This window comes from Fundulus heteroclitus, chromosome 4, assembly GCF_011125445.2.
Source record: "Fundulus heteroclitus isolate FHET01 chromosome 4, MU-UCD_Fhet_4.1, whole genome shotgun sequence".
Taxonomy (NCBI): Eukaryota; Metazoa; Chordata; class Actinopteri; order Cyprinodontiformes; family Fundulidae; genus Fundulus; species Fundulus heteroclitus.
In genome coordinates this window covers 19,022,992-19,048,958 of record NC_046364.1, presented here as the reverse complement: position 1 = coordinate 19,048,958, position 25,967 = coordinate 19,022,992, and the positions used below count along the sequence as shown (strand labels likewise).

General features: G+C 39.6%; 1 protein-coding gene across 1 annotated transcript in view; it reads right to left on the bottom strand.

Moving 5' to 3' along the window:
• The window catches only part of fbn1 (fibrillin 1), a gene marked incomplete in the record, with an annotated part of 102,322 nt that overhangs the window by 36,045 nt on the left and 40,310 nt on the right, over positions 1–25,967 (bottom strand). Inside the window, 24 exon segments of the mRNA XM_036136220.1 lie at positions 2,763–2,888; positions 3,377–3,502; positions 4,123–4,245; positions 4,347–4,472; positions 6,154–6,279; positions 8,529–8,657; positions 11,252–11,377; positions 11,459–11,686; positions 11,773–11,898; positions 12,021–12,071; positions 13,147–13,284; positions 13,517–13,636; positions 13,734–13,859; positions 13,973–14,098; positions 14,254–14,307; positions 15,054–15,206; positions 16,614–16,736; positions 17,536–17,658; positions 19,497–19,622; positions 19,705–19,824; positions 19,922–20,071; positions 21,808–22,095; positions 22,211–22,360; positions 24,067–24,192. Coding sequence (XP_035992113.1) covers positions 2,763–2,888; positions 3,377–3,502; positions 4,123–4,245; positions 4,347–4,472; positions 6,154–6,279; positions 8,529–8,657; positions 11,252–11,377; positions 11,459–11,686; positions 11,773–11,898; positions 12,021–12,071; positions 13,147–13,284; positions 13,517–13,636; positions 13,734–13,859; positions 13,973–14,098; positions 14,254–14,307; positions 15,054–15,206; positions 16,614–16,736; positions 17,536–17,658; positions 19,497–19,622; positions 19,705–19,824; positions 19,922–20,071; positions 21,808–22,095; positions 22,211–22,360; positions 24,067–24,192 — 3,210 coding nt within the window.

Here is a 25,967-nt window from a genome sequence, read left to right as displayed (position 1 = left end):
GGATCTTGAAGATTGAGTGACCCCTTAAGTTGGTGCTGATGCAAATTGTTCACTAATGTTCTCTAAACAAACCTCAGAGACCTTTACAGACCAGCTGGATTTACAACGAGATTTAATTGCACACAGCGATGCTCATTGTTTCAGGGATCTATTTTGGGGCCTGTTCTTTTTTCACTATACATGCTGCCGTTAGGACCTATCATTGCACGTCATAATCTGTCTTTTGATCTGTACGCAGATGATCCGCAAATCTATCTGCCAGTCATGCCCAACTCCCCATTCAATCTAAACTCCATTGATAGCCGGTTAAGAGACATTAAGCATCGGCTGTCTTAAAATTTTCTTCATTTAAATAACGACAAAATGGAATGAATTTTGTTTAACTCTTCCAGTAATTAATGTAGTATTTCTCTCAATCAATGTTTCACTCCCCCACTTCAACTAACTGATAAAAAAAATTCTAGGCATGAAGCTTGACTGTAGTTTAAAACTTGATAAACAGATAAATTCAGTTGTAAAAAGAAGTTTTTTTCAGCTCCGTCTGCTTTCCAAGGTAAAGGCTCTCCTTAGCCGTGGTGATCTGGAGAAGGCTGTCCATGCCGTTGTAAGCTCGAGACTTGATTATTGTAATGCTTTATATGTTGGCATTAATCAGTCTTTCATCTCTCGCTTACAGGTCGTACAAAGCCCCGCCGCTCGCTTCCTGACTAATACAAGTAAATAAGAACATATCACTCCCGTCCTTTCATCGCTGCACTGGCTCCCGGTTCAGTTTAAGATTCAGTTCAAGTTTTTTCTTCTTTTAATGGCTTTGCACCTGCCTCCATTTCTGAACTTTTGAAAATCCACCAGTCCGGCAGAACTCTACGGTTCCTCGCTCTGGGGGGACCGGTCCTTTTTCGTCTCTGGACCAACAGCCTGGAATAGTCTTCCGTTTCAGGGGCCATGTCTGACCTGGTCTAGTTCAAAGCCAAACCTAAGACCCATTTATTTAAAACGGCTTTTGCGGTCTAACTTTTAGTACTCTTATATTCTTTTATCATTTAATTGTGATTGAATTTGAACTGTTTTTGTGCTCTGTATTTATTTGTTTTAATTTGTAAAGCTCTTTGGTCAATGCTAGGCATTTTTGGAAGGTGCTATATAAATAAAGTTTATCTTATCTTACAGGTAGACACGATTTACTATTAAGTGACTTCAGAAAGTAACAGGGGTAGACTGGACTGAATGCAACCTTTCAGATTTTTATTTGGAATATTATAATATGGAAATAGGCACAAATGTTCACTACTTTATGTTGGCCTATTGCATGATGATCAAAATGGTTTTGACGTGAGTTTATAGAATTACATGAATACACCTCAACGGCATCCTAAAATACGTTGAAGCTAAAAGATGAGTAGCAGTCATTAAAAATGTAAGACGAGTAAGCACCAGAAAGAACATAGAAAGAACATAGTTTAAACTTTAATCTGAGACCTGCTATATTCATAACTACAGGTGCACAACATATCAAATCAAACGTCTTTAAATGTTTTAAATACAGTGGACGCTCATGTTAACCAAGATCAAAACTTTCAAATAAGCCTATACCTTATCCAGACATTAGACATAACCAAAAAAAAAAAAAACACACACACGCACAAATGGCTGAAATGTGATCTCTGTGCCATAGCGCAAAATAGCAAACATATTTACCCAACACCTGGAACAAATCTGGGTTCCTATTAACCTTCACACAAATCAATGTGCTCCACAAAGGGTAACAGGTTTTGTCTGCTTGTCCATCAGACATCTTGCCTTGCGGAGAATTAAAGTCATAATTCTCCGGTCTGGAGCTGAAATTCCAAACGAGTGATTCAGACCCAGCCGCTCTGCTGCGACGTTAGCTTTCTCAACACAAGGGGAATTCTATATGGACATTTTAATGGGATTAGAATCGAGCCAGAGAGTGTGTGTGTGTGCGTGTGTGCGTGTCTGTGTGTGTGTGTGTGTGTGTGTGTGTGTGTGTGTGTGTGTGTGTGTGTGTGTGTGTGAGAGGAAGCACTCGTGTTTAAGAATAAGTGGGACCGATTGAGTCCAAATTCTGACAAACGTGTTTATTTGCGTCTTAAGTGAGACCTGCTGCTGCTGCTGCTGCTGACTCATTTTAAAGACAAGGCCAGATAAAAAAAATCACTGACCAAACATACAACTAGCTTTTAATCACAAACTAAGTGGCGTTATAAATCAGACCTAATTCTTGCTGGATGGCAAGGAGCTCCAAACTAGCGAAGGATCGCAGCAGCCGTACGGACGGACGTTGTATTTATGTGTTCTGGAGCCGTTACGGGTGATTACGTGCTGCTGAAGCGTTCCAGCAATCACGTAATGTTTAACTGGCCCTAATGAAAGACCAACACAGGAATAAACAAAGGTGCAACGTGATGCAAGCGTCTGATGCAAGATAGTGATCTCACTGCTCCTGCTGCTGTCACCAGGGGCGCCCGTGTGCATTAACCCGCGGGTGTTTATCTGCATGTTTCTCATCAAGTCAGACAGAAGCTTTTCAGGAAGAACGGCTGGTGTTAGCGGCGCTTCTACGCAGCCAGGTGACTCTCCTAGAGGCTTGTCATCCTGAGGTTCGCTCATTCTTGCGGTGTGACCGATAAACACGCACGCTCAGCACTTAATAAGCAGCAGACCTCTGTGCGCGCACAGTTCTGACCGCCGTCCCTGACTTTCCAGCGACGGGGCGTGCGGTTCTGCACGCTCACACTCACCTGTGCAACCCGTGGTTCCTTTGCGGACAGAGTATCCCAGGTCGCAGTGGCAAATGAACGAGCCTTTAGTGTTCTCGCAGTTTCCACTCAGACAGATGTTTGGGTTCAGCTCGCATTCATCCACATCTAGATGATGAAAGGAAGGGAGGGGGATTACAGGGAAGCATAAAGCATGCTACTTTGCTAAACAAAACAGAAATAATAATAAAAAAAAAAGGTTTATAGGGATAAATAAACATTTTTGTGGCTATAAAATTAGTTTGTTTGCGCAGAGGCATGTCTTTACATCACGGGTGTTAAGTTTTTGTTTTCTCACTCAGTGAAACCAGACGTCTAAATGTCACACATTCCTCCCTCTTCGGCCAAAATAACACAATGCTCACTATAAATCAACAACTACAACAAGCCGGCTCCCCGCTCTGTGAAGCGCTCGCTCGCACAACTGAGTCATTAAGAAGACTCATTCTCATGACTCATATTTTGGATACCCTTGAAGTGGATCATTACGTGGTTTCCGCAAATCTCCGAGAATTCAAACCTCCTGGATCTAATAAGGTCAGCGCTGCAGGCGCTGGTGCTTTCAGGGAGTTTTTCCCAAACGTTCACGTGTTTACCCAGGCAGGTCTTCATATCCTCCGACGACATAAAGCCGTCGAAGCACAGGCACTGGAAGGTCCCTGGGATGTTGGTGCACTGGCCCCCATCGCAGACCTCGGGGCTCTCCTCACACTCATCAATATCTGCAGATTAAAGGTACACAGAGGCAAATCAAAGCTGGAACACAGACCAACAATATACAAGTCACCCTGCTGTGTATTTAGCCAAGTGGATTCAGAAAAAGAACATGCGCCCACAAATTAAACGGTACACTAAAGCATTGCTTTCAAAGTACCCTTGATTTCTGTTTGGAAATTAAAGGAGCAGGATTAGAACTGTGAACAGCACATGCAACCTGCATTCATTCAGAAAACGAACCGGCTTTGAGGCAAGAGCGAGACGATGTTCAAACAACAACATCTTTCATTGCCGGCGGACAATTCAAAGTTAAAAACAAAAGCAAACGTTATTTAGATTTATGGTTTACATTTGGAGCGTTGGTTTCCTTCAACCATGTATCAACATAATCACTACAGCATGGTGTGCTTTTACTTTTTTTTTTTTTTTAACACTGCAACTTTGTAAACAAGGAAAGTTTCAGGTGCAGAAGATGTCAGTGAAGATCAAGCAGCCTTTAAAGTTACATCTCGGGATACGAAGAAGAAAGCGGGTATGAATGTGCAAATTGGACCATCTAAAAGCGATGAATGCATCCGTTTAAATACTTTAATATACGTTAGAATAACAAAATACAGCTACTTACCGGTGCAGGTTCTTAGATCGGGCATGAGAGCATAGCCGCTGTTGCAGCTGCACTCATAGCTGCCCTCTGAGTTTGTGCAGAAAGACTCACAGCCACCGTTCTCAATCGTACACTCGTCGATGTCTGAGCAGCAGGAAAAAGAAAACAAGTGAAAAAAAAAAGAAATGAACAAAGCTCAATGAATCAGCGGTCACAAGTTAGCCGTTACATATTTTACTACGCACCGACACAGTCCAGCCTGTCCTCTGTGGATTTGTAGCCCGTGTTGCAGGTACACTGGTAGTGGCCGATCATATTGACGCACTGGCCGTTCCTGCACAACCTGTCACTCAACTCACATTCATTTATATCTGCAAAAGAACAAAAGCCATGGTGAAAACTGGACAAACTAAACTAATTAAAGAAACATGACAGCGTCCATTAAGTTGGATAAAATATACGACGCCTGATAGCAATAATTAAACATCTACTAGCATCAGAAATACATGGATTCAGGTAAAGGAATGTAAAATAACTCTCACACAACACAATTTAATGTAACAGACCAAGAAAAAGAAAACATTAACCTATATCAATATCTCATTTTAGAAACCATTTAAATGGTTGTTTAAAAAAAGCAAGTTTTCTAACTTCTTGTGGGAGTTAGCTTTGCTGCACCAACAGCTTTTATGTGGAAAGGGAAACATTGTAGAGGTTTGGTTTAAGCTGTTGTTTTTTTATTTCTGTCTACCTCCTTAACATGGCTTTGGCTTATAACATTTGTATCTCATTTAATTTAAAATACTTTCAAATCCTTGTAACTGGTTTTGCTTTTTTGAGCAACATTTCTCTTGCACTGACTTGTTTTCTAATTTAGCTGATTTAGATAAAAACTACAACTTCTTCAATGCTACTAACTGGTCAGATGTGCTCAAGTCTTAATGCTAATGTTAATGCTTACTTACAACATTTTGTCAGGATTTGCAAGTTACTTTTACATCAAACTACCATTTGGGATAATGTAACCTCCCATCCCTTTCCTTTACCCAGATTTTCCCTTCTGCTTTTAGCTATGCTTTCTACAATCATTGTAAATACAAAACTTCAACATGCAATTCTATAGCATTATTATAATATACTTTGACAGAAGGTTTTTTTTTTTTTTTTTTTTTTTTTTTTGTTCTCCCAGTGGCCTGTCTAGCAATGTGGCAATAGGAATTGATGTCTCAATGCCAGTTAGAGCTCGACAGATTTTGACAGATTTTGCTTTTTTTATGTCTGAAGTTTTTTTACTAATACTTTAAAACAAAACTAGAAAATCTACTTTCCTTTTGTCATATATTTTTCACGTTGGAAGATGAAAATTCAAACTTATTTTTCATAAATATGTCATACACAGCATGTTTAATAAAAAAGCATTCATTGAAATGAATTTAGCATAAGCGCTATGAACAACATTATCTAAGATTATCCCACAGAAAGTTAAACAAGGCAGACTGACAATTCAGATATGCAAGAAGCCAATGTATTATGCTTATTCTTTCCAAATTAAACTTTCACATTTCATGTCAAAACACTAGATTAACAAGTTTGAAGACTGAATATAATTCTAAAAACAAAATACTAACTGAAAGTTAAACCTGTAAAAAAAGTGAAAAACGCAAAGACAAAAAAAAATCAAAATTAAAAAAGTAAATAAATTACAGAAGTGTCTTCTCACAGTCTATTAATAAAATCAGTTCCTTTAGTTCCTCAATTAGAGAAAATCCAACTTAAATGTCAAAATTCGCTCTGACGCACAATCAGCTCACTTGTCTAACAATAGACGTCACACACATTATCAGGTGTTGCCCAGATAACGCTCAGTGAGGCCACACACGCAGACAGAAGCAAAGCCAGATGATCCGAGGCCCGCCTTTCCTTCTCTGTGCCGGCAGCTTCACTCAGCAACACCCCACATTTGATCGCCATCACCAGGAAATCACGCATGCCACCACAAATCTCTAACAAGATGGGATTGAAAAGAGAACTGAAAATAATCTTATTGCTCACCTAGACATGCTGAGCCATCGGGGGCGATCTCGTGTCCGTCGGGGCAGACGCACTGGAAGCTGCCTTCAGTGTTTACACATTCACCTCCACGGCACAGGAGAGGGTTCCTCTCACATTCATCAATGTCTGACAGCAGAGGAATACACACAGAAACAATCCCAGATAATGTCAGAGCTCAGGCTGGCCTCTTCAAATGTTTCATACAACCAAAGCTACATAGGACAGGAAAGGACAATAAATTAGACTGATACATAAAATGCTAAGAAGAACACACATTTTGTGTAATGATATCTGGGCCTCCCTACTGAAGCTGCTACCCCAGCGACCTGACCCCGGATAAGTGGAAGAGGATGAGATGTTTGGGATGAGCACAAGGCACTAGCACGTATCCCCATGGTACCAAGCTCCCAAACTGTCCCCCTCTTGTCCTGTCCGTGCCCAAACTAATTAGTTTAAGAAAATCTGATGTGTTGACGGCCAGAATTCACTCTTTATAGGTTTTTCTCCTGAAGTAGATGGATAATTACAATACATCACTCATTACTACCCTTTCTAATTGCTTGCAAGGCTATGAATATAGCTTTTTGTTGCCAATTTTGATGTGATGAAAACATTGCATCTCAGCGCCATCAATGACCAACCAGAACAGAAACCTAGCATCCAAGGTACTGTCAAACCCTGATGGTGGCCAGCTGATCATGTGAAGGTCCAGTACGGTGGACCATTATTTGATAATTACAAAATTGGACCAACTTTGAGACTCTTTGTGGTGACAGCTTGGGCAGTCTAAACTGGGACTTTTAACTCTCATTTAGGTCCAACATGTGTCTGTAAGCGAATAAGATCAGCCTACTAATATTAGATTACATCACCCAGTCCCAGAGTAGGCTGCTCCAGGTCTGGCAAGAGTGCTTATAAGCACCTCATCAGTAGTTTATGACCCTGGAGGGAGTGTAGATGGCTGGGTAGTGATTTGGTGCTGGCACTGTGTTTTAGGCCCTCCCTGTAGCTCAAAACTATTACTACCTATAATAGCTCCCTACTTTCAGACCCTACCTCTTTAACTGGGTGTGCAGGGGAGTGTTAAATACATCTCAAATGAAATGATCTCACATAAATGAGCCATTTCTGCCCCAGTGGTGGCTGGTGATTAAAAATCCAGGGGTGGGGTGGTGGTGGGGTTGCACACTAAATTGGAGATTACAGCACAATACGTAAAGGTAATCCATAATTCATTCTTTATAACATGTTGGGATAGGTCTATCATCTATTGAAGACATGATCATTCAATTTCTTCGCACAAAATCAGTCTCAAATAAAGAGATATTTACCTCCTCTGTTCCACTTATTTTGAGCTTCTTTCAAAATGAACTGTTTTAAGGACTGGCAAGCAGGCGGCAAGCAGATGCACAATAGACATCTTTGACCTAGAGTCAGACCCAGAAGCTGAAGAAGTGGAGCCACTTGCACAACCAGCGAGGATGCAACAAGTTTCTGAATGGTAAGTTTCTAAGTGGATAAAGGGCTTTCAGTAGCCGATTCTTAGCGTTAGCTTGTGCTAAATGACAAATCATGTTCATGCCGAACAGCCACTGTACGGTGCACACAGCTATAAAACCTAGCTGATGAAGTGGGCGGAGCTCCGCTGTGGTTTGCTAGGTGAGGGGGCAGTGCCCACTGACTGTGATGCAATAATCGGGAGGTTTTTGAAGCTACTTGTTTCATGGCCAAAATAAAACATTTACTTTCTGCCAAAAAGCATCTGGATCTTTTTTAGCACTTCGACTGTTTCTAGTAGAGACCCAAATGGGACTAAAAACATGTGCAAAAAGGGAATTTTGCATAATATGTCCCCCTTAAATCTAGTCAGCCCAGCCTAAACTCCTTTATCTGATTTCTTTCCTCCAGTGAATGCATTGTGAAGTTATTATTTTGTAAATAAATGATAAAATATTCTTTCACTGTCACCATTCTCTCCTTCCTGTTGTCTGTTTCTTGACGTTCACATGCATGAAACTTAGCAGCCAGGACTGTGGCTTTGATTGACACACATCATGAATCAATCTGATTGGATGAAGAACCACACAAAAAGCGCTGATTGGGCATGGGCTGCGCCCTGAGGACTCGAGCATGAGGTCAATGGGGGACAAAAGTTTCAAAGCATACATAGACTGTCCGGCATCCCACACTGCTAAAAAAAATGTACACACAAAAAATAACTTCAAATAAACTCGAAATGGAAATTCTGAAAAATCGAAAATCAGACCCATTTTATAAGAGATTTATGTTTGCCGTTTCCTGCAATTTTAGAACAAGCCTGAACATTACTCAACAAAATCATCAGAAGCAGCACAGTTTACGTGGTTCATACTCACCCATGCAGTTTTTCATCATCATGAAGCCACTCTCGTAGCCCTCGAAGCATTCACACTCAAAATCTCCAGGCGTGTTAACACATCTGCCCTGACCGCAAAGATCCGGAGATATTCGGCACTCATCGATATCTACAGGACAGAAGGGAAAAAAGAGTAGGGATTAGACTTCACAATTGAACTTCAGTCAAACACACTGAAAACAAGTTATTAATTTATTTCATTTAAATCATTTCCCCCCAAAAATAGCAACCCAATCATTGAACAGGAATCCAAAATCACTAAAACCATGTAATTTCAGGCAATGCTTGTTTATCTGCACTTTATTTGTTACATTTTACGTTATGACTGAGCAGAGAAAATGAAATGTTATAATTAAATATTTACGGCACCAACATTTAAATAATTATTTTGAATATACTCAGAAACAAAGGAGATCAGCTATTATGATTTGTATCTTACTTTGGTTGGAATTAATCTTCCTTCTATAGTCAGAATTTTTTTTATTTCCATTTTAAATGTTTTCAGTTCATCATCAAAGTAATTTGATGAATTAATTAGATAACCCATATAAATAAAAACCTTCTAATTTTAATATTTTAATCTCACATCTTTGAAGGCCATTTTTAAGATTAAATGACATTTTATCAACATAAAGTCTCTTTAAACCTAAAAATATCAGGCAAGTTGTATCAAACAGAAAGTTGTTAGGGGCAGGACTACTGTATATTTTGCATTTTACACAATTTGCATTGCCCTTTCTTGTATTATATAAAATAGATTTGCAGTTAATTTATATATATCTTGAAACCTCAAAATAATACAAAATACTTGGAACTCAAACAAATCAATTAATGCTTATGGTGTAATTCTCTCTCATTTACAATAGATTTTTAGTTGTAACATTATTTACAGGTGTTTTCCAACACAGTTTGGGATCAGTGAAGAATAAATATATTATATGTTCATTTACTTTTTTGATTTCTACATTATCTGGATTTTCTGTTTGTGGGATGAGTGTCCAAGTGCCAATTTATAATCAGTTATGCTTTATTTAAATGAATTGATCATTTGTTTTCATCATGTTTAAGTCAGTTCTGTCTTCATAAACAGATGCCTTTTTACCTCATTAAAACAAATATGTATCATCAGCAAAAAATATTTTAATACAAAACAAATCAGTGATGTATTAAACAAAGCCACACCTTGTATTTAACAAGTCAGATTTCTCATTGTTTACTTCGGCAAAGAGACCGGTACTAGGGTGCCAGGGCCTGCTAGGCCTTCTCTGCTGGCCTAAAAAATATTGAATCATTAATTCAACCAATCAGATTCTGAGTTGGCATTCTCACAGGCGTGTGGGGGCATTAGCATATTCGCCCCCTTTTAGCCAGAGCTAGCAAACTGAATATATAGCGAGCTGCACAGCAAATATAGTTGTGCTGATTTTACAGCTGTTTTTTCAATCCACGATGGCAGAAAGAAGAGAGAAAATTTAACTCATTGCAGATTTATTTTCGAGGCCATTTTTCAAGATGGAGATTTCATGAAAAGCTAGACATTGTTAAGAAAAGTCGAGCAACTCCAAAGCTAGCAAGCCTGTCAGGACTGGGAAAATGATTTGTCCACCACTTTCAGTCCACTAACTACACGTGGTGCCGCTAGCTCACAGGCTGTGAGGAACGCTGCTAACTGTATTGCTGGGACTGTTTATTTGCAGAAGAATGCCTATTTTACATGTTGCTAATTATCTTAAAAAAAAAAGACTAGCATAAAAGGCCAAGGTGGGAACTTTGTGTGCCGAGCAAATGGATCATAAAAATACAAATTATCTGAGAAGAGGCTGCAGCACAAAGAGAACACCATAAAAGTGAAGTTAAACAAAGATAAGGTGGCTCCCCCCCTCAGATTCCTCCCCAGTCTAAAAGCTTTGGCCTTTTAAATTTCAAGCCGCATTATGAAACCCTGTACACAAAGAATTAAGGCTGGAATCTCCTTCGCATGAGGTTAACACGTCCCGGGTATCACTTAATAACTCAGAACCTTCAAAATAGCTCAGAATACATAAACTGTAATGCCATTTAAACCTCAAGTGATGTGTGCATATGTCAGCTCAGCAGAAATGCAGTTAACCAGACAGCATGGGACCAGCTCCAGCATACCCACAAGCAGCCAGATTGCCATTAGACTGAATGAGTTAAATGTAGGTAATGGCTTAAGATCGCGTTACGGTGATTAGTGTTGGCAGAAAGATTGAGTGAGCAGAACTGATGAAGAAAGGCTAAACTTGTTGTAAGACAGCAGAACTGAAATAAGCTGCAGACTCTTAGATTAAATATAGACGATGAACATGTGTCAAAAAGCATTTTGAACATCTGCATTCTGATGTATTTACAGTTCTGTAAATAACAGAGTTCCTATCCATTTTTTAATAATTTAAGACTTTTCTTTAGATTTCTAGTTTTAATCAGCTTTAAAAAAATCAGCCTATTTAAGAGATTGAAAATCTAACACAGGGCTAATAATAGATATTAACGGATATTGGAATATTTTTGGTATCATGAGTTAATGTGAGCCAAACCAAAGTTGTGCAGATGAATGTGGAGATATGGATAAGGCTAATGTGTGATGGATGGATGGATGGATGGATGGATGGATGGAGTAAAACATTAAACATAAACAGATCTTCCATACTTTTGTCAAGTAACCTTCACAAAAACACTGACCAGTGCAGTTCCTCTCATCTGAGTCCAGAGCGTAGCCGTTATCACATCGACAGCGGAAGCTGCCGATGGTGTTTCTGCACCTCCCGTTAGAGCACAGGGTGTTTATCATCCTGCATTCATTTATGTCTGAAGTATAAAGCAGAAGGGGACACCTGTTAGGGTTCAAATAATGGGATATTACGTTAGAGTCTACAAGCTCTACAACACCTTTGAGGAAGGGTCTGCCATTGATGAAGTCCCCTCTGTGCGAGAAGCCTGGGCCTCGAGGACATAGCTGGTTATATTCTGGTGAGCCTTGTTCTGGACATTCATCACATTCAGGGCCCCAGGCAACACCAACTGAGCAGCAGCAGGCGTCCACCCTGTGTTTCCCTGAGATAGGCGTCCCACAGCGCTCGTCGTCGTGGGTAAGGTAACAGTGCTCCGTGCGCAGGTCTTTCAATCATAGAGGGATTGTTAATATACATTAGATACAGCATCTAAATGTAGACTATCGTGAAGTAACAAAAAGAAACGTTTACCAATGCACATCCTTCCACTGATGTCAACAGTCATTCCTGGAGGGCACTGGCAGAAGAAGGAGCCCTGTGTGTTGATGCACTTGCCATTAATGCAAACACCTGGAAACACTTGACACTCGTCCACATCTGAGAGTCAGCCAAGAGAAAAGAATGCGGCAACAAGAGCAAGCTGAGTGCTTCTCAGTACTCAAATAAATAGGTAAAAGCACAATGTTCTGCATCATGAAGTTCTCAGCGACGCTCATTACCTTCACATTTATTTCCTCTGACTCTGGCAAAGCCTTTACTGCAGATTGGATCTGAGGAAAGTTGGGGGCAAAATACGATACCAGTCAATGGAAGTATATGATGACACACACACTCACACATATATATATATATATATATATATAAAGTAACTATCCTGCACACTATACATGTCAGGATAAACTCAGGTTCTCATCCAGGTTCAGGTTCTAAACTTGTCACAGTTCAAGTTGTTGTAAAAGTGTTTAACTACTGCCCGGCTCTAGATATGAGCAAGTTTATATATAGATTGGAATGTTATGGCAACAATGTAGTCTTTGTTTGACTGGAAATATGTGGTTAATAATTGTAATTGCTGGAGTTGATACTATGTAAAAGGTTGGAAGTCACGGTGAGCAATCAAGGAAATGATACTAAAGTGAAATTTGTTCTATATGCGGATAATGATGGAACAAACGTAATTAATTTCAAGCAATTACTAATAAACTATTACATTAATATAAATATGGTGAAAATTCTGACACACATTTTATGATAAAACTATAAACATAAAAAGATCATTTGTTACTTAATTGTTGCCATGTTATTACAACCTCATACTCTGTAATCTAAAATTGAATCATTTTGATAATAAAAATTCTATCATCCACTTTTTTATTTACTCAATTGATCTTAATTTGGTTTAAAAATATATATATATATATATATATATATATATATATATATATATATATATATATATATATATATATATATATATATATATATATATATGTGTGTGTGTATGTAAATATATATATATATACATTTTACATATATATATGTAAAATGCAATTATTATTACTAAACTATTACTCAAAGGTGTCATACAAAGTGCTACATACTTTATTTTGATTTTTTTTTTTTTTTACTCAGGGGGCAAATAATTATGGAGGGTGCTGCATATGGTAACATAAGATAATAATGATTTGCATAAATGTCTAATAGACAAAAAAATTACACAATTTCTTGACATACAAAGTAGATACAGAGATCTTAAGAAGAGGCTAAATGTTTCCAATGAGCAAATTTGTTTTCTGCTGCATGTAAAATACTCCATATCTTAAAATGATAGATCATGCTGATCACCTTTTTCACATTTAGCACAGGGACTGTTCCAGGCTTCTCCCAGTGTGGCACAGCAGTGCGATTTAAGGGTGGCTCCATTGATGTTGACCTCACAGCGATTGTTTACTATCTTCAGCCAGCAGGTGCTCTTCGTCGTTTCTGTTTCGTAAAATAAAACCTGACTGTGAATAAAAATACTCTTCAGAATGACTTAAAATGGCCACTAATCTGAGACATTGTGTTTTAGTCATTTATATTTTGCAGTCCAGGCATTGTAAAAAATAAAAAATTTGAGGAAATACGTTAACCTTCTAAAAAAGGGAACATGCTGCCCTTAAAGAATAACTGTTACAGAGTTGAAAGAAAACATGAACTTTGTTTTTTATTTTACCAATGCACTCCAGCCCAGTATTGTCCAAGCTGCTGCCCACTGAACACGTACACACAAAGGACCCCTGACTGTTAATGCAATCTCCATTGATGCAAGGGCTGGACTCGCACTCATTCACATCTGTGGGTACAAACATATTTCCCATTTCAGTTCACGACCATGAACAGGAGGTGATTAACAACGATACATCGCACCAAGGAATGAGCGTTTGTCTGACCCTCGCAGACATCTGTCTCAGGATCAAAGCGATATCCCTTTGGACACTGACAGGTGAAACTCCCCGGGGTGTTCCTGCACAGGCCGTTGTCACAGAGCAACCTGTTCATTAGACACTCATCAATATCTAATGGAGAAAAAAACCCAAAAAAAACAAATGGATACAGTCAGTTTCCTCATCCTGCCTTCAATTAACACAATTTTCCATTGCATTACACGCGTAGACTGAAGTTCACCTACCAACACAGTTTTTGCCTGTAATATCCACCTCGAAGCCTTCGTTGCAGGTGCATTTGTACGTCCTCACCATGTTCTCACAGACTCCGTTCGGACAGATATCGGGGTCCAGGGCGCATTCGTTTATATCTGAAAAAGCAAAGAACACCCTGCTGAACAAGTAAGAAGATCGGATCAAAAACTCCTTGCAGCTGAAGCAGCGCTGTCTTGTTTTACATGCAGTTTGTGCTCTTTTTTTTTTTTTCAGGACAAAAGTTATGGCGGGCTCGGGTCCGTCTCCTCACCTCTCCCGTCGCCTGTTATGCCGGGACCACTGGGACACAGAGCCAGAAACTCAGCTGCAACAAAACACAACACACTTTGGTTGAAGAAAACAAACAACCAGCAGCAGCAGCATCTAAGAAAACAACACTTTTGCCCAGGTTCAAGAATATGTAACGGCATTTAATAACGTGTCACTATCCCCTTTACACGCATTCTAATTTAGCTTCAGTATATATGAAGCAGCTTTTACGTGGTGTTTCTTTCATGTCCTTTTATTCAAAGCCTTTAACTGGCAGCACTGATGAGAGGCAACTAAATGAATGATGTTGCTGTGGTGTGTCTTGTGTTTCAGCTCTGCTAAGACTTCATGACCTGATGAAATGTCATTCAGACAATAAGGTGACTCTTTCCCTTTCTCTCCTGAACTTAGCTCACGCGCTTACAGCTGCTGTGTTGGTAAATGGGAGATCTGAATTTGCAATCAGCATGTTTTCAATCTCTTTTTGTTAATGCCTGTCAATTTCTGCTAAAACAGGTCTGTTTTTAAACTTCTAGTATATGTCTAAAAAAACAAATACAAATATAAAGTTAAAAAATACTTTCACTTTTGAATAAAATAAATAAAAGACGCCTAAATTGCCCTAATTGTTTAGTTAGATTTTCAACAAGAAAATGCTCAGTAAGTAAAGAATCAAATGAAACTGATTTAAAGGCTTTCAAGACTTAGAAATGTCAAGCTGAAGGATTGGGTATAATCTATGCGAAGGGCAAAGAGGCTTATATTTCAGTGTGAAGGGCAAAGAGGCTTATATTTCAGTACCGGAGCTTTCTGGTGGGCAGGGTTGGCAGGGCTCTCCATAGGCGTACACCGTGCTGGCACAGCAGCACTCTGACTTGGTCACCGCTCCGAATAACGGCCGAACACACTGACCTCGCTTGTAGCCGCCGTAGCAGGAACTGCGCATGTGTGTGTCTGTTTCGGGGGGGAGAATAAACATGACAGCATGTGTATGAGAAACCAAAATCAGGAGGCAGATCTCAAAAGTGGATGGATAAAGACCAAACGCGGAGCGAAAGGAATGGCAACAGGCAGCGACTCCAACAAACATCCACACTCGCAAAAACAAATGGCTGTTCTATCCGTGGTCTCCGGGGATTTAAGGCATTCTCCTGCTCTGATATCATCCCTGAGAGTACCCACCCGGAGAACAACAGCATTTCAACATGTCTCAAAAATAATAACGCAGTGTCAGTTTGGAAAAATGCTGGAATCTTGAAAACACAAAGGCACAAATGGGTCCAGTTTTCAACAGGATTTGAGCACGAAAGAGGCACAAAAACATGAACAAACACCAACTGCTCAATTAAGGATTTTATAAAAAAAAAAATAACTGAAACAATTTAGTTTGGAAAGACAAACCCACTTGAGCAGATCGGCTTTCTTTGTTTTGGAAGGTCGTTGGTCTTGCCAGTAGTGGTTGAGACGTTGGAAGGGAAGAAATTGTTTCTGTCGACCTTTCGCCATGTGGGCCCATGACCGATCAGTGAGGACCAGAACTGTCTGACCGGGTCATATGAGACCAAATACTCACACTCAGTGACATGAAATCCTATTTGTTTGTTGCCAGAATCAGTACGGGATTATTTACGTATTTATTTGACCCACTGCAGTAATCTGACAAATTAAACTTTGCAATAAAAGCAAACTTTAACAAATGACATAAATCCATTCATTTGGCTGCAACCTTCAAGGCAAAACATGTTCTCATCTTGCACATACTTGCGGATAAATAAATAAATCTAGTTTTGGGAAATGTGAATCAGGACAAAACTGTAGAGTCAAACACTTATTCATCCCTGCTGAATGGAAAAGGTAAATTGGTGAAAACACGTCAGTAATAGGTCTGCACGGTGTGGAACAGCTATTAGGACCGTTGCCTTGTAGCTAAAGGCCGACTGGTTCAAATCCCAGCCAGTGCATTTCTACATGCCGTTTGCGTCGTCTCCATGTGCATCTGCAAGGCAAAGGAGTGGTTCTGCGATCTGCCTTTGTTACCAAATCCTCACGATAACGCATGTATGTAATGACTGTGAGGTTTGGAGGATCTCTATTTTTCCCAGCGGTCCTGCAGAGTCATGCAGTTTGTCATTGGTTAAAACTTTTAAACGTCCTTTCAATGGCATTGGAAAGTAATGCAAATTACTTAAAAAATATGCAAAAGCGAATCTGACATTACTTGGTTGCACATGTGCAAGAGAAGAGTTTTGGCCTTGCTCCAAGAATTGCTGGTGACAGAAAAGTATAGCGTCAGATTGCTGCGTCCCATCATTTCTTACCACGAAGGCAGCAAATCACAACCCCTCTGATACGGTAACTCACCAACACAGACTCGTCCGTCCAGGCCCACCGCCATCCCAGCCATGCACTCGCAGCGAAACGATCCCTCTGTGTTGACGCAGTGTCCGTTCATACACATGCCTGGAGTTTCGCACTCGTCAATGTCTGCAAACAGAAAACGGAGGGTCGATTTTCTCCCCAGTTTTTACGAATCAGAAACCTGAGCGACATCATCGCCGCGGAACTGGCGACAAAAATAAATCCACCCTGCAGAACAAGCTCACCAACACGTTTAACAACCATATAACAACGATCACAATGATTGCCAACAGCGATGTGGCGAGCATGTATGCTCCCTGTTGATGTATGTGAAAGGAACTGTTTTGTCTGGCAGCTTTGGGGGGACAGGCGGAGCCCCCGGGGACCCCGTTAGGCTACACGTTTCATCAGCCGCTGCGCACATGAACACTTCTCCCACACCCTTGTTCTGTGTTTATTGAGTCTAATATGACTTAACGTATTCAGTGTCCCTGAGATCAAACATCTGTACATAGGATTAACCCTGAGGGGAGAATGTTTCACATTTTTATACAATGCGTGTGAATGTAATTTGCTTCATTTGACAAAATAAAGTACAGAAAATAATAAATCTATGGTAACTTTGGTGTTCCTTTTCTCTTTGCTCCAAACGGGTTAAGATAGACTGTTAGAGTCAGATAGAAATGGGCGGATCCCCACTACAAATGTGTCCCGCTGCTCCTTCAGGAAACAAAAAGGGGTTTTTCCAAGACTTTTAGGGGGATTTTTTTTTTTTTTTTTTTACCCCATCTGTTCAGACTCACTTAAGAGGAGCAATAAAATGCCAGAGAGCTAGCCACCCGGCAAACTACATAAAACATTTAACGCAGAGAGGAAAAAGTGACTGAAAGCTTTCGTTGAAGGTTAAAACATCTCACCAACACACCTACACACATGCGTCCGCTGGTGTCCAGCAGGAAGCCGGGTTTGCAGATGCACTTGAAGCTGCCGTCCTCGTTGATGCACAGTCCGTTGAGGCACATGTTTCTGACCAGACACTCGTCCTGGTCTGTGGGAAAACAGAAAATAAATGTCAGGTTGTGAGCAAAGCCTCCAGATGGCTTTATATGAATGAACGGAAGAATGAGTGAAACCATCCATCCTCCCAGGTCTTTGGGGATCGTTCTCCCGAGCGTTTTATTGGGCAGGGTACACCTCAGGCAACAGAGTGGCACACAGGACAGACAACCACGCAATGCCACATTTAAAACTAAGAGTTATTTAAAACGGCTAATTTAACTTAGATGCTGGTGTTTGCTTTTTTACGGTTAGAGCCGCAGCATCGGATGAACACGTAAACTCCACACCAAAAGAGCCCAGCCAGGGCTTCACACGTTTTCTCGACAATGGGATTGTGGCCAAATTTTCTGCTTGTTTGATTTAATGTGCGATTAAAGTAAAGTACCTCTAGAAGATCAATTACGAAGAATTTAACAGAAAGATCTTTAAACTGTCTCCAGTAACACACAGACTGGGAGAACTTTGAAATGACTACCATTTAGAAACGTCTTTTTGTAAACACAGCTGTATCAATAATAATTTGTCTAATTAGATCAGAGTGCATAGTTGCTGAACCAATAAGCCATAAATAAAGTTGGGTTGTTATTTGAGGTGTATGGTGATGGCCTGTGACTGAAATATGCCAAATTTTCAGCTCAGTCAGTTTTGATGGTGACCTGGCAGTCTGATTTTTTTCCCAGTCTGTCAATAGAGCCCACTTAAGTGTTATTACTGTGTGCTGACAGCAACACTCTTCGGTGTGGAAGGCAGCTTACTATGCATAAAAGTCTCAGGGTAAGCTATTTTCTGTATGAGTGAGCTGTTTAAAAAATAGGATAAAAATGGAAACAAGCTATTTAAAGGAAACTGTGTTTTCTATTGCATGTTGAGACTTGTCCGTGGTTCTTCAGGAGGTCAGAGAATGAAAGAGACCGAGACTTTCAGCAGATAACAGGCAGCCTAAAGGTATTACAAGTTGTATGGTGCAGGTTTATTCTTTTTTCAGTTTTCCACCTCCATCTGCAGGTGACTACGTTGGATTTGAAAATCTCAGAGTTAAGGTAAATTTCACCATTCTGTAAGGAATACGCACAGAGATTATTTGTCCTTTGAATGGCAAAGGACTTCCGATTGCAAGACGCCTATTCTATCCATTGAGCCACAGTCACCCCTACATGCACAATTAATGACAATTAATAAAATCATGGTCTAACATCTGGCAGAAAAAAGTTGGATTCTGTTCAGAAGATTCAGAAGTTGATGACAAACATCTGATGTGTGTATCTCTATTATTCATTACTGGGGCTAGGGTGATAGACTATACCTTTTGAGAATGGTGATACCTGTGACGTTTGCATTACTTGAAAGGTTTTTAGTTTTGTACCTTGCTGTGGTATAAAAACAAGCAAACTGTTGAACCAAGAAAGGAAAAAGGACAAAACTATACAAAAGAAAAAACAGCACCTATACAGCGTAATAGAGATGTAAGAGAAGTTATGTCCAAAACATCAACATAAAACTCACATTATAATCCAGTACAACGAAGGCAGCGAAATGATTTCAGTGACAGAAATCCTAATGCAAGTATTTTCACAACAAATAAATCTGGTAAAGATTGTTGCATGTCCTCTAATACATAACAGGGGGTATATTCACATTAAACCACACAAGCATGATCTTCTAAAATCCCACCCACTGTATTCCAAGCCTTCATCAGAAATCCGTACCACCTCCAACAGATTCATTCTCCATTAAAAATAAACATTTCACATACTGTGCCTATTAAAGAAAACCACCCTTTAAAATGTGGCTCCGATGCATGAATGTAGATGTCAGAACTTAACAGACCTTGACAATTTTTGCCATCTGCTGAAATTTCGAATCCAGCATTGCAGACACAGTGGAAACTGCCTTCGGTGTTCACACAGCGCCCGTTGTTGCAGATACGGCCATTGGCCACGCATTCATCCAGATCTGGGAGCAGCAAAAGCACATTAAACACGTGCAGCTTCTTAAAGCGTACAGCTGTGTGTCTGTGGGTGTGCGCGGGTGTCACCTCGGCATTCTGTCCGAGTCGAAGTTGTCTGGAATCCGGGAGGACACTGACAGATATAGGAGCCAGGGGTGTTCATACATTCTCCGTGTGCACAAGGGCTTCTGCCGCATTCGTCGTCATCTGCAGAGCAAACATTTGGCTCAAAAAAAAAAGAAGCTTCCTTGTGTAACGGTGCAAAGCAAGCTGGAAAAATGAACAAATAAACTAATGTTCTTACCGATGCACTCCCCCCTGGTGTCCAGCTTGAATCCCATATTGCACTCACAGCGATATCCCCCCGGCAAGGGAACGCACCGACCATTCAGACAGAGGTTTCGGAAGGCCTGGCACATGTTGGTGATGTTCTGTGTCTGGATTATATTCGGACCTGACAGAAACAAGAAATCGCAGCACACATTTAAGATGAAACTTGGTCGACTGATAATCAAAGCTTCCACATAAACGTAAGATCATACTGGATATCGAGCTGCTGTGTGTGGTGTCTAAATGCATTTGGAGAAAGCCAGAGCAACACTACTGTAACAGGTGTTTGGGTTGTCTTCTTACATCCCGTGTGCATATAGCTAAACTTTCTGAGGATGTGCAAAACCAGCGTTCCAAAGGAATACATGATAGTTAAGGTAGCAATTATGAACATGGAGATTTGCAGCAAGCAAATGTCTTTGTATGATCATGATTTGGTAACAGCCATTATGAATTATTCAATTAGTATTAGTATAGTTGTCATATCTACCTTTACTTCATAAACCAGCTACTCTCACTGGTCGTCCCAAACTAAATCCTTTTCAGGACTTAGTTTTAAGATTAATTTGATTTGAAGTATGAATTGCAGTTTTTGCTCAAGTCAGCAATTGCATTCATAATGAAGAAGAGCAGATTTTTGTGATTAATACTAATGGATATAATGATCACAGGAAATCGAACAGTTCATTAAAGGTTGTAGAATAAAAATCACATCTAATAATAGTCAGTGTCTCCTTTCTACTGATAGCTACATGACAATTGACTATTTCTCTGCTCATGTAAGTTTATACATTGATTAAGCTGATAAAAGACCTAAAAGTTATTAGGAATCTGTCTGACCCTTAGATGCTAGGAAGAAAATTTTGATGAAGAAAATGTAGTGACGATAAATTTAGTTCAGTTCAGGACAAGAGACGGAAAGTTTCCTTTGGCTTCAATATGCTCTGCAGTACTACACCTTGGTGTCTTGCAAAGGCAAAGGCAGCGTGTTCAGAAGGTTACTAAAGACTTAAAAACACATGCAGAGCATGAAAAACCAGATTAAGTCTACCAGAGCGTCACTCAAATCACTAAATTAGAATAGTGCAGGATGCAAAGCTAACATTTGTCACAAATACACCCCAACAGGGTGATCATTCCTGGGAGTGCAGTTCTGAGGATGACTCCTTCACTAAAACTTGCTCTTCCACCGGATCATGTCAACCAGGGCTGACCAACAAATCAGAAACATGGAAGCTTGGCCAATTAACAGCAGTTCCACCTCTGACACCTGAGAGTTTACACACCTGAGATCCTTCCCACAAGATATAATCTCAACAATGACAAACTGACTGCTAAGTGTCCTTAGACACAGTTAAAGACTTTTAAATATATAAGAATTTCACCAATTATTACTAGTCAGAGTTGTTGCATAATAATAATAATTCAGTATTGAACCTCATAATGATTTGTCAAAGTATTTTAATAACATTACATGAAATAAGATAACTTTCATGCACCCTTGTTTTGTCTTACATCAGGCAGTGTAACAGAGCCGATGGCTTTTATTGAATCAGGAGAATAGAATAAAGGGTTATAAGGTGAAGTGGGCAGAAAAGAAAAAAGTCTTAGGTCGGTTCTTTCTAAGACATACAACTATTTAGAGTTGAAAGAAATTATAACTCAGAATATGTTGACTAATCTTCAAATGTGTATAGAATGGTTTACTTTAGAAATGGCATATTCTGTCACAATTACAATCTTGCTAATTAGTTTAAACAAAGGCATTAGTTGTGGAGCTTGAAAAACAAAAATCAGCTGCTACATCAAGTAATTATTTTGGTCCATTTTATGTGAAAGAAGCAGAACAAAAGAAAGTACCTGGTGGAGGAGGCAGTAGAGGTATTTGTCCTGGGTACAGCCCTGGACCTTGTCCTGGACCTTGTCCTGGAACTTGTATTGGAATTTGTCCAGGGCCCTGGCCTGGAATCACAACCGGTCTTTGACCTGGAACCTGGATGGGAATTTGACCAGGAAACTCTCCAGGTTGCTGGCCGGGTATTGGAATTGGGTAGATGCCTGGTAGGTCAGGAGACCCCGGGACCCGACCCGGAATCACTACTCCGTTGTTAGAATCGGGTATCTGGATGCACAGTCTCTGGTACTCATCTACAATGGTTGAATTTCAAAACAAAACATAACTAAGATATTTTTTACATTTTTTTTTTGAGACGTGGAGGTCAGGCGAAAAAAAGTAACGCAATGAGATCAGCGTTGACTCCACCTGTTCCACGAATTGGGCACATCTCCGGCGTGGAGCCATCAGACCAGCAGCGTCCGCTATCACAGCAGCACTGCATTTTAGTCAGTTGTGCGTTTTGGTTGGAACAGCGTCCATTCACCAGGCTTCCGAAGCAGTATCCGATGCGAGCATCTGTGAGAAACAACACAGCGTGAAGCGAGTTAAACAAATCGCGCTGCATGGGATACGACCTGTGCTGTCCGCATGTTGCGAAAACTGGCAAGAGTTGAATCAAGCAGAGGTTGTTGTTTCAGACTTTCCATTATTTGGGCATGGAGGCCACTTGCTAAAGTCATCATTTCATATTTATGAGAACTTTCTCTTCATCCTGAATTTTCTGGCTCCGTGCTCCAGTATGAGTCACACTCACGTTGCCTATTAACATAAAAACTCAGGTTTTGTTTCAAAGCCAGCCAAACCGTTGTGTTTGAATGCAGAACCGGACATATCAGACCACCTTTTGGTTGGTTAATTTGAACAATTGCAGGCAGTAAGACGAATGTATATTAAAAAAAAAACAACCTATCCTTCGGGGTCTAGACTTGTAGCATTACTGCATGGGAAACAGACTAAAATGTTTGGCACAGCAGCTTTTTGGCACAGAAGACTCAGACATTCCTTCTTAGCATGCTCTCCTAAGGGGGGTAATGCGAGCATGTGTTTGCATATGTTTCTGTGTGCATGCATGCATGCAAGTGTAATAATGTGCATGAAGGTCAAATGGATTATTCCAACTCGCATTCTTCCCTGGTCTCTTTTGGTTGAAACTGAGCTTAAGGAGGGACTTTTTCAGCTTTTCTGGAAATCATCATCACAGTTCTGGTGGACTAACACAATGACATTTCTCCCATAAGTCAGCCTCGTCTTACCTCACTCTTGTCCTATTTTCTGTCAGAGGAGAATGTACAGTACAGCACGTCATTTTAAAACTTTTCTTTAGTATTTCCTTCCAAGAAGCCAGTGTTTTTTTCTCTCTTTTTACCAAACTAGTCTAGATCAGTCTTTCTGAAGATCAACAAATGTCTTTATTGGGTGTCTTTGAGTGTTTTTTTTTATTATTATTATTTTTAAATCCAGTCTGTAATGGTCTGTAGATCATCTACTATATGTCAGCTTTCTAGGAAATAAGCCTCCAAGAATGACCTTGGTGCTGCTAAATGGCTATACTCTTTATGTACAACTGTGCCATCTTTGGCCATTTTCAGAATCAATGAAGGTAATGGGAACATAAATTGCTTATCGACAGGAAGTTGGTAACAAAGTGCCTAAAGATCTAATTTAGTTTGCTCTTAAACCGTCTGGTTTGGGGGTATCTCTTAATTAATTTTTTTCAGCCTGAATCCAGTGGCTTTTTAAGAAACACAAACAACATTCTTCATGAGAATGATTTGGCACTGGACTAAAAAGTAGAGAAAAGATCAACAAAGTAGGCTTTTTTCCAGAGAGCTTTCTGATGACCTGAAGATCTGTTGTTCAAGATCAATTAAAACATTAAACAAAAGTCTAAAGATGAATATACACATTAAAAAATGGGATGACCGAAAAATTTTTCACAGCACTTTAGCTCATTGTTGCTGAACTTCAAACAGACACTTGACTACTGACCTAAATTCTTCCAGATGGAACGATGGGTGCATGTCTATTTTTTTATTCTCTATTTGCCAAAAGCAGAAGAAATGAAACTGATGTGAGGGGAAAAAAAAGAGTTTGAAGCATCATCTTCTTTACTGAAATGTTTTATTTTCTGTACTGAATTGGCAGGAGCAAACGAAGACAAAGCAGATGGCACAATAAACCTGAATGTCCTTTGAGAGGTGTCAGTGTGACCTGAAACTCACCCAAACACCTGGATCCATCAACAGAGGTGTAATATCCCTGAGGACACTTGCAGAAGTAGCTGCCAGCGGTATTATAACATTCACCAACGCCACAAAGACCGGGGATGTTTGAACACTCATCCAGATCTGAGAAGAGGAGAGGGTGGAAATGAGACATGGTCACAGGATATTAAATCCAAAGGCCACGGCAGATTCTCCTGTGTGAGCAAAGCGAATCTTTCCTTAAAGCGCTTATAATCAGACACAGTGTCTGTTAAAGAACACACTGTAACTTAGACGTGTTTGAAATGTATTTTACACAGTCCAGAGGTTTTCCGGCAATTATTACTGGGCAAAAAAATTGCACATATTTTTCTCTAAAGATGAGTGCCAGAATAGCAGATTTAAATCTGGTCTGGAAATCATCAGATTTGTGCATTTAAGAGCCAGCATTTCTCAAAGACTTACTATTTTGTTCAAGTGATGACAAAGGTTGAAAGTATTTAACACATTCTGGGTCTTTCTGAAGTCAAATTATAGATAAAAAAAAGAAGAAATTAGGAAATCAATATTCAACAAAACTATATACACATATGACAACATAGTCTTTTCCATGTTTTTTTATTTAATTTAATTAGTTGAGAAAACCATACAGCTCTACACATAAACCTTGCAGTACCTTTTTGTCATACAGATTGTCCGACAAATTTTAATATCAGACATAGACAACCTGAATGAATGCAAAGTGATGATTTCATTTGGGGAGAGAAGCTCAAAGCCGGTCCCGTGTGAAAAAGAAAATAATGAATTGACCACATTTTATGGTCTTAAATCACTTAAATAGAAATTGTCTGACAACATGAAAAAGGCTAAACAGTGTCAAAAAGCCACACATTTTGACAGAAATTCCCTCTTGGAAGGGTCACCCAGAACAACATACAGTGTAAAGTACTGCAGGCTTCACTGACGTCACTTAAGATCAGTGTTCATGATTCAACAATAAGACAGAAACAGGAAAAAATGGCCTCCATGGTAGTGTTCAAATGCTAAAACCAGTGGTGATCAACTAGATAACAAAGGTCTTAATAATGTCAAGGTGTTGAGGCCTTTGTTTTTAGATTCCAAATTTATTTAGTTTTTATTTATTTATTTATTTATTTTTTTGCATTTAGAATTGTTCCTGTTAGATTTCTGTTTGATACATGCTGGTTTCTTTCTCTTTCTGTTCAGCTCTACTCTGTTAATTAGTCTCCCTCCTTCAGCTACTCCTCAAATTCGTCTGACTTTCTGGTTTGCTTGCCATTTCTCCACCCGTTTTTAAGCTTGCTGGTTTTCCTTGTTCCTTGTTTCGTGTCTACCAGCCATTTACTTCATTACCCTGCTGTTTGATTGCCAGCTTGTTCTACCAGTCATTCAACCCATAGCTGCTTTTGTGGGTGCTTTTATCAAGTGAGAATGCTATACAGCATTCTCACTTATTAAGTTCCTTCAGGTCTTGATTATTATTCCGTACGTTTTTCGGCATCTAACTACTCCTGCATACTTCAACCGATTTAAACAATTTTCGTATCAAAACGTTCAGCTCGTTCACGGCATTACTGCTATGTCTTTTTGTAATTATAACTTTTATAATATTTAAAATATTTAACTTTTTGTGAGTTTTTTGCTCTCATTGAAATTCAATGGAGAATCTTTCAAATTCTTCAAATTTTTCAGCTTTTTGACAGCTTACTGCTTCAGTCTACTTTAAGCTAGAAACACCATTCAACTTTTAAAATGTAGTGATATCTTTTGGCTATTATGTTAGATTTCAGCTTTTTCATATCTTCTACCATTTTCATACAGTAACTCCTTAAAATAATTTTGCATTTTCATAAAATTCAGAAAAATTAATGCGTTGCTATGGTTGCTAGGGAGTTCAT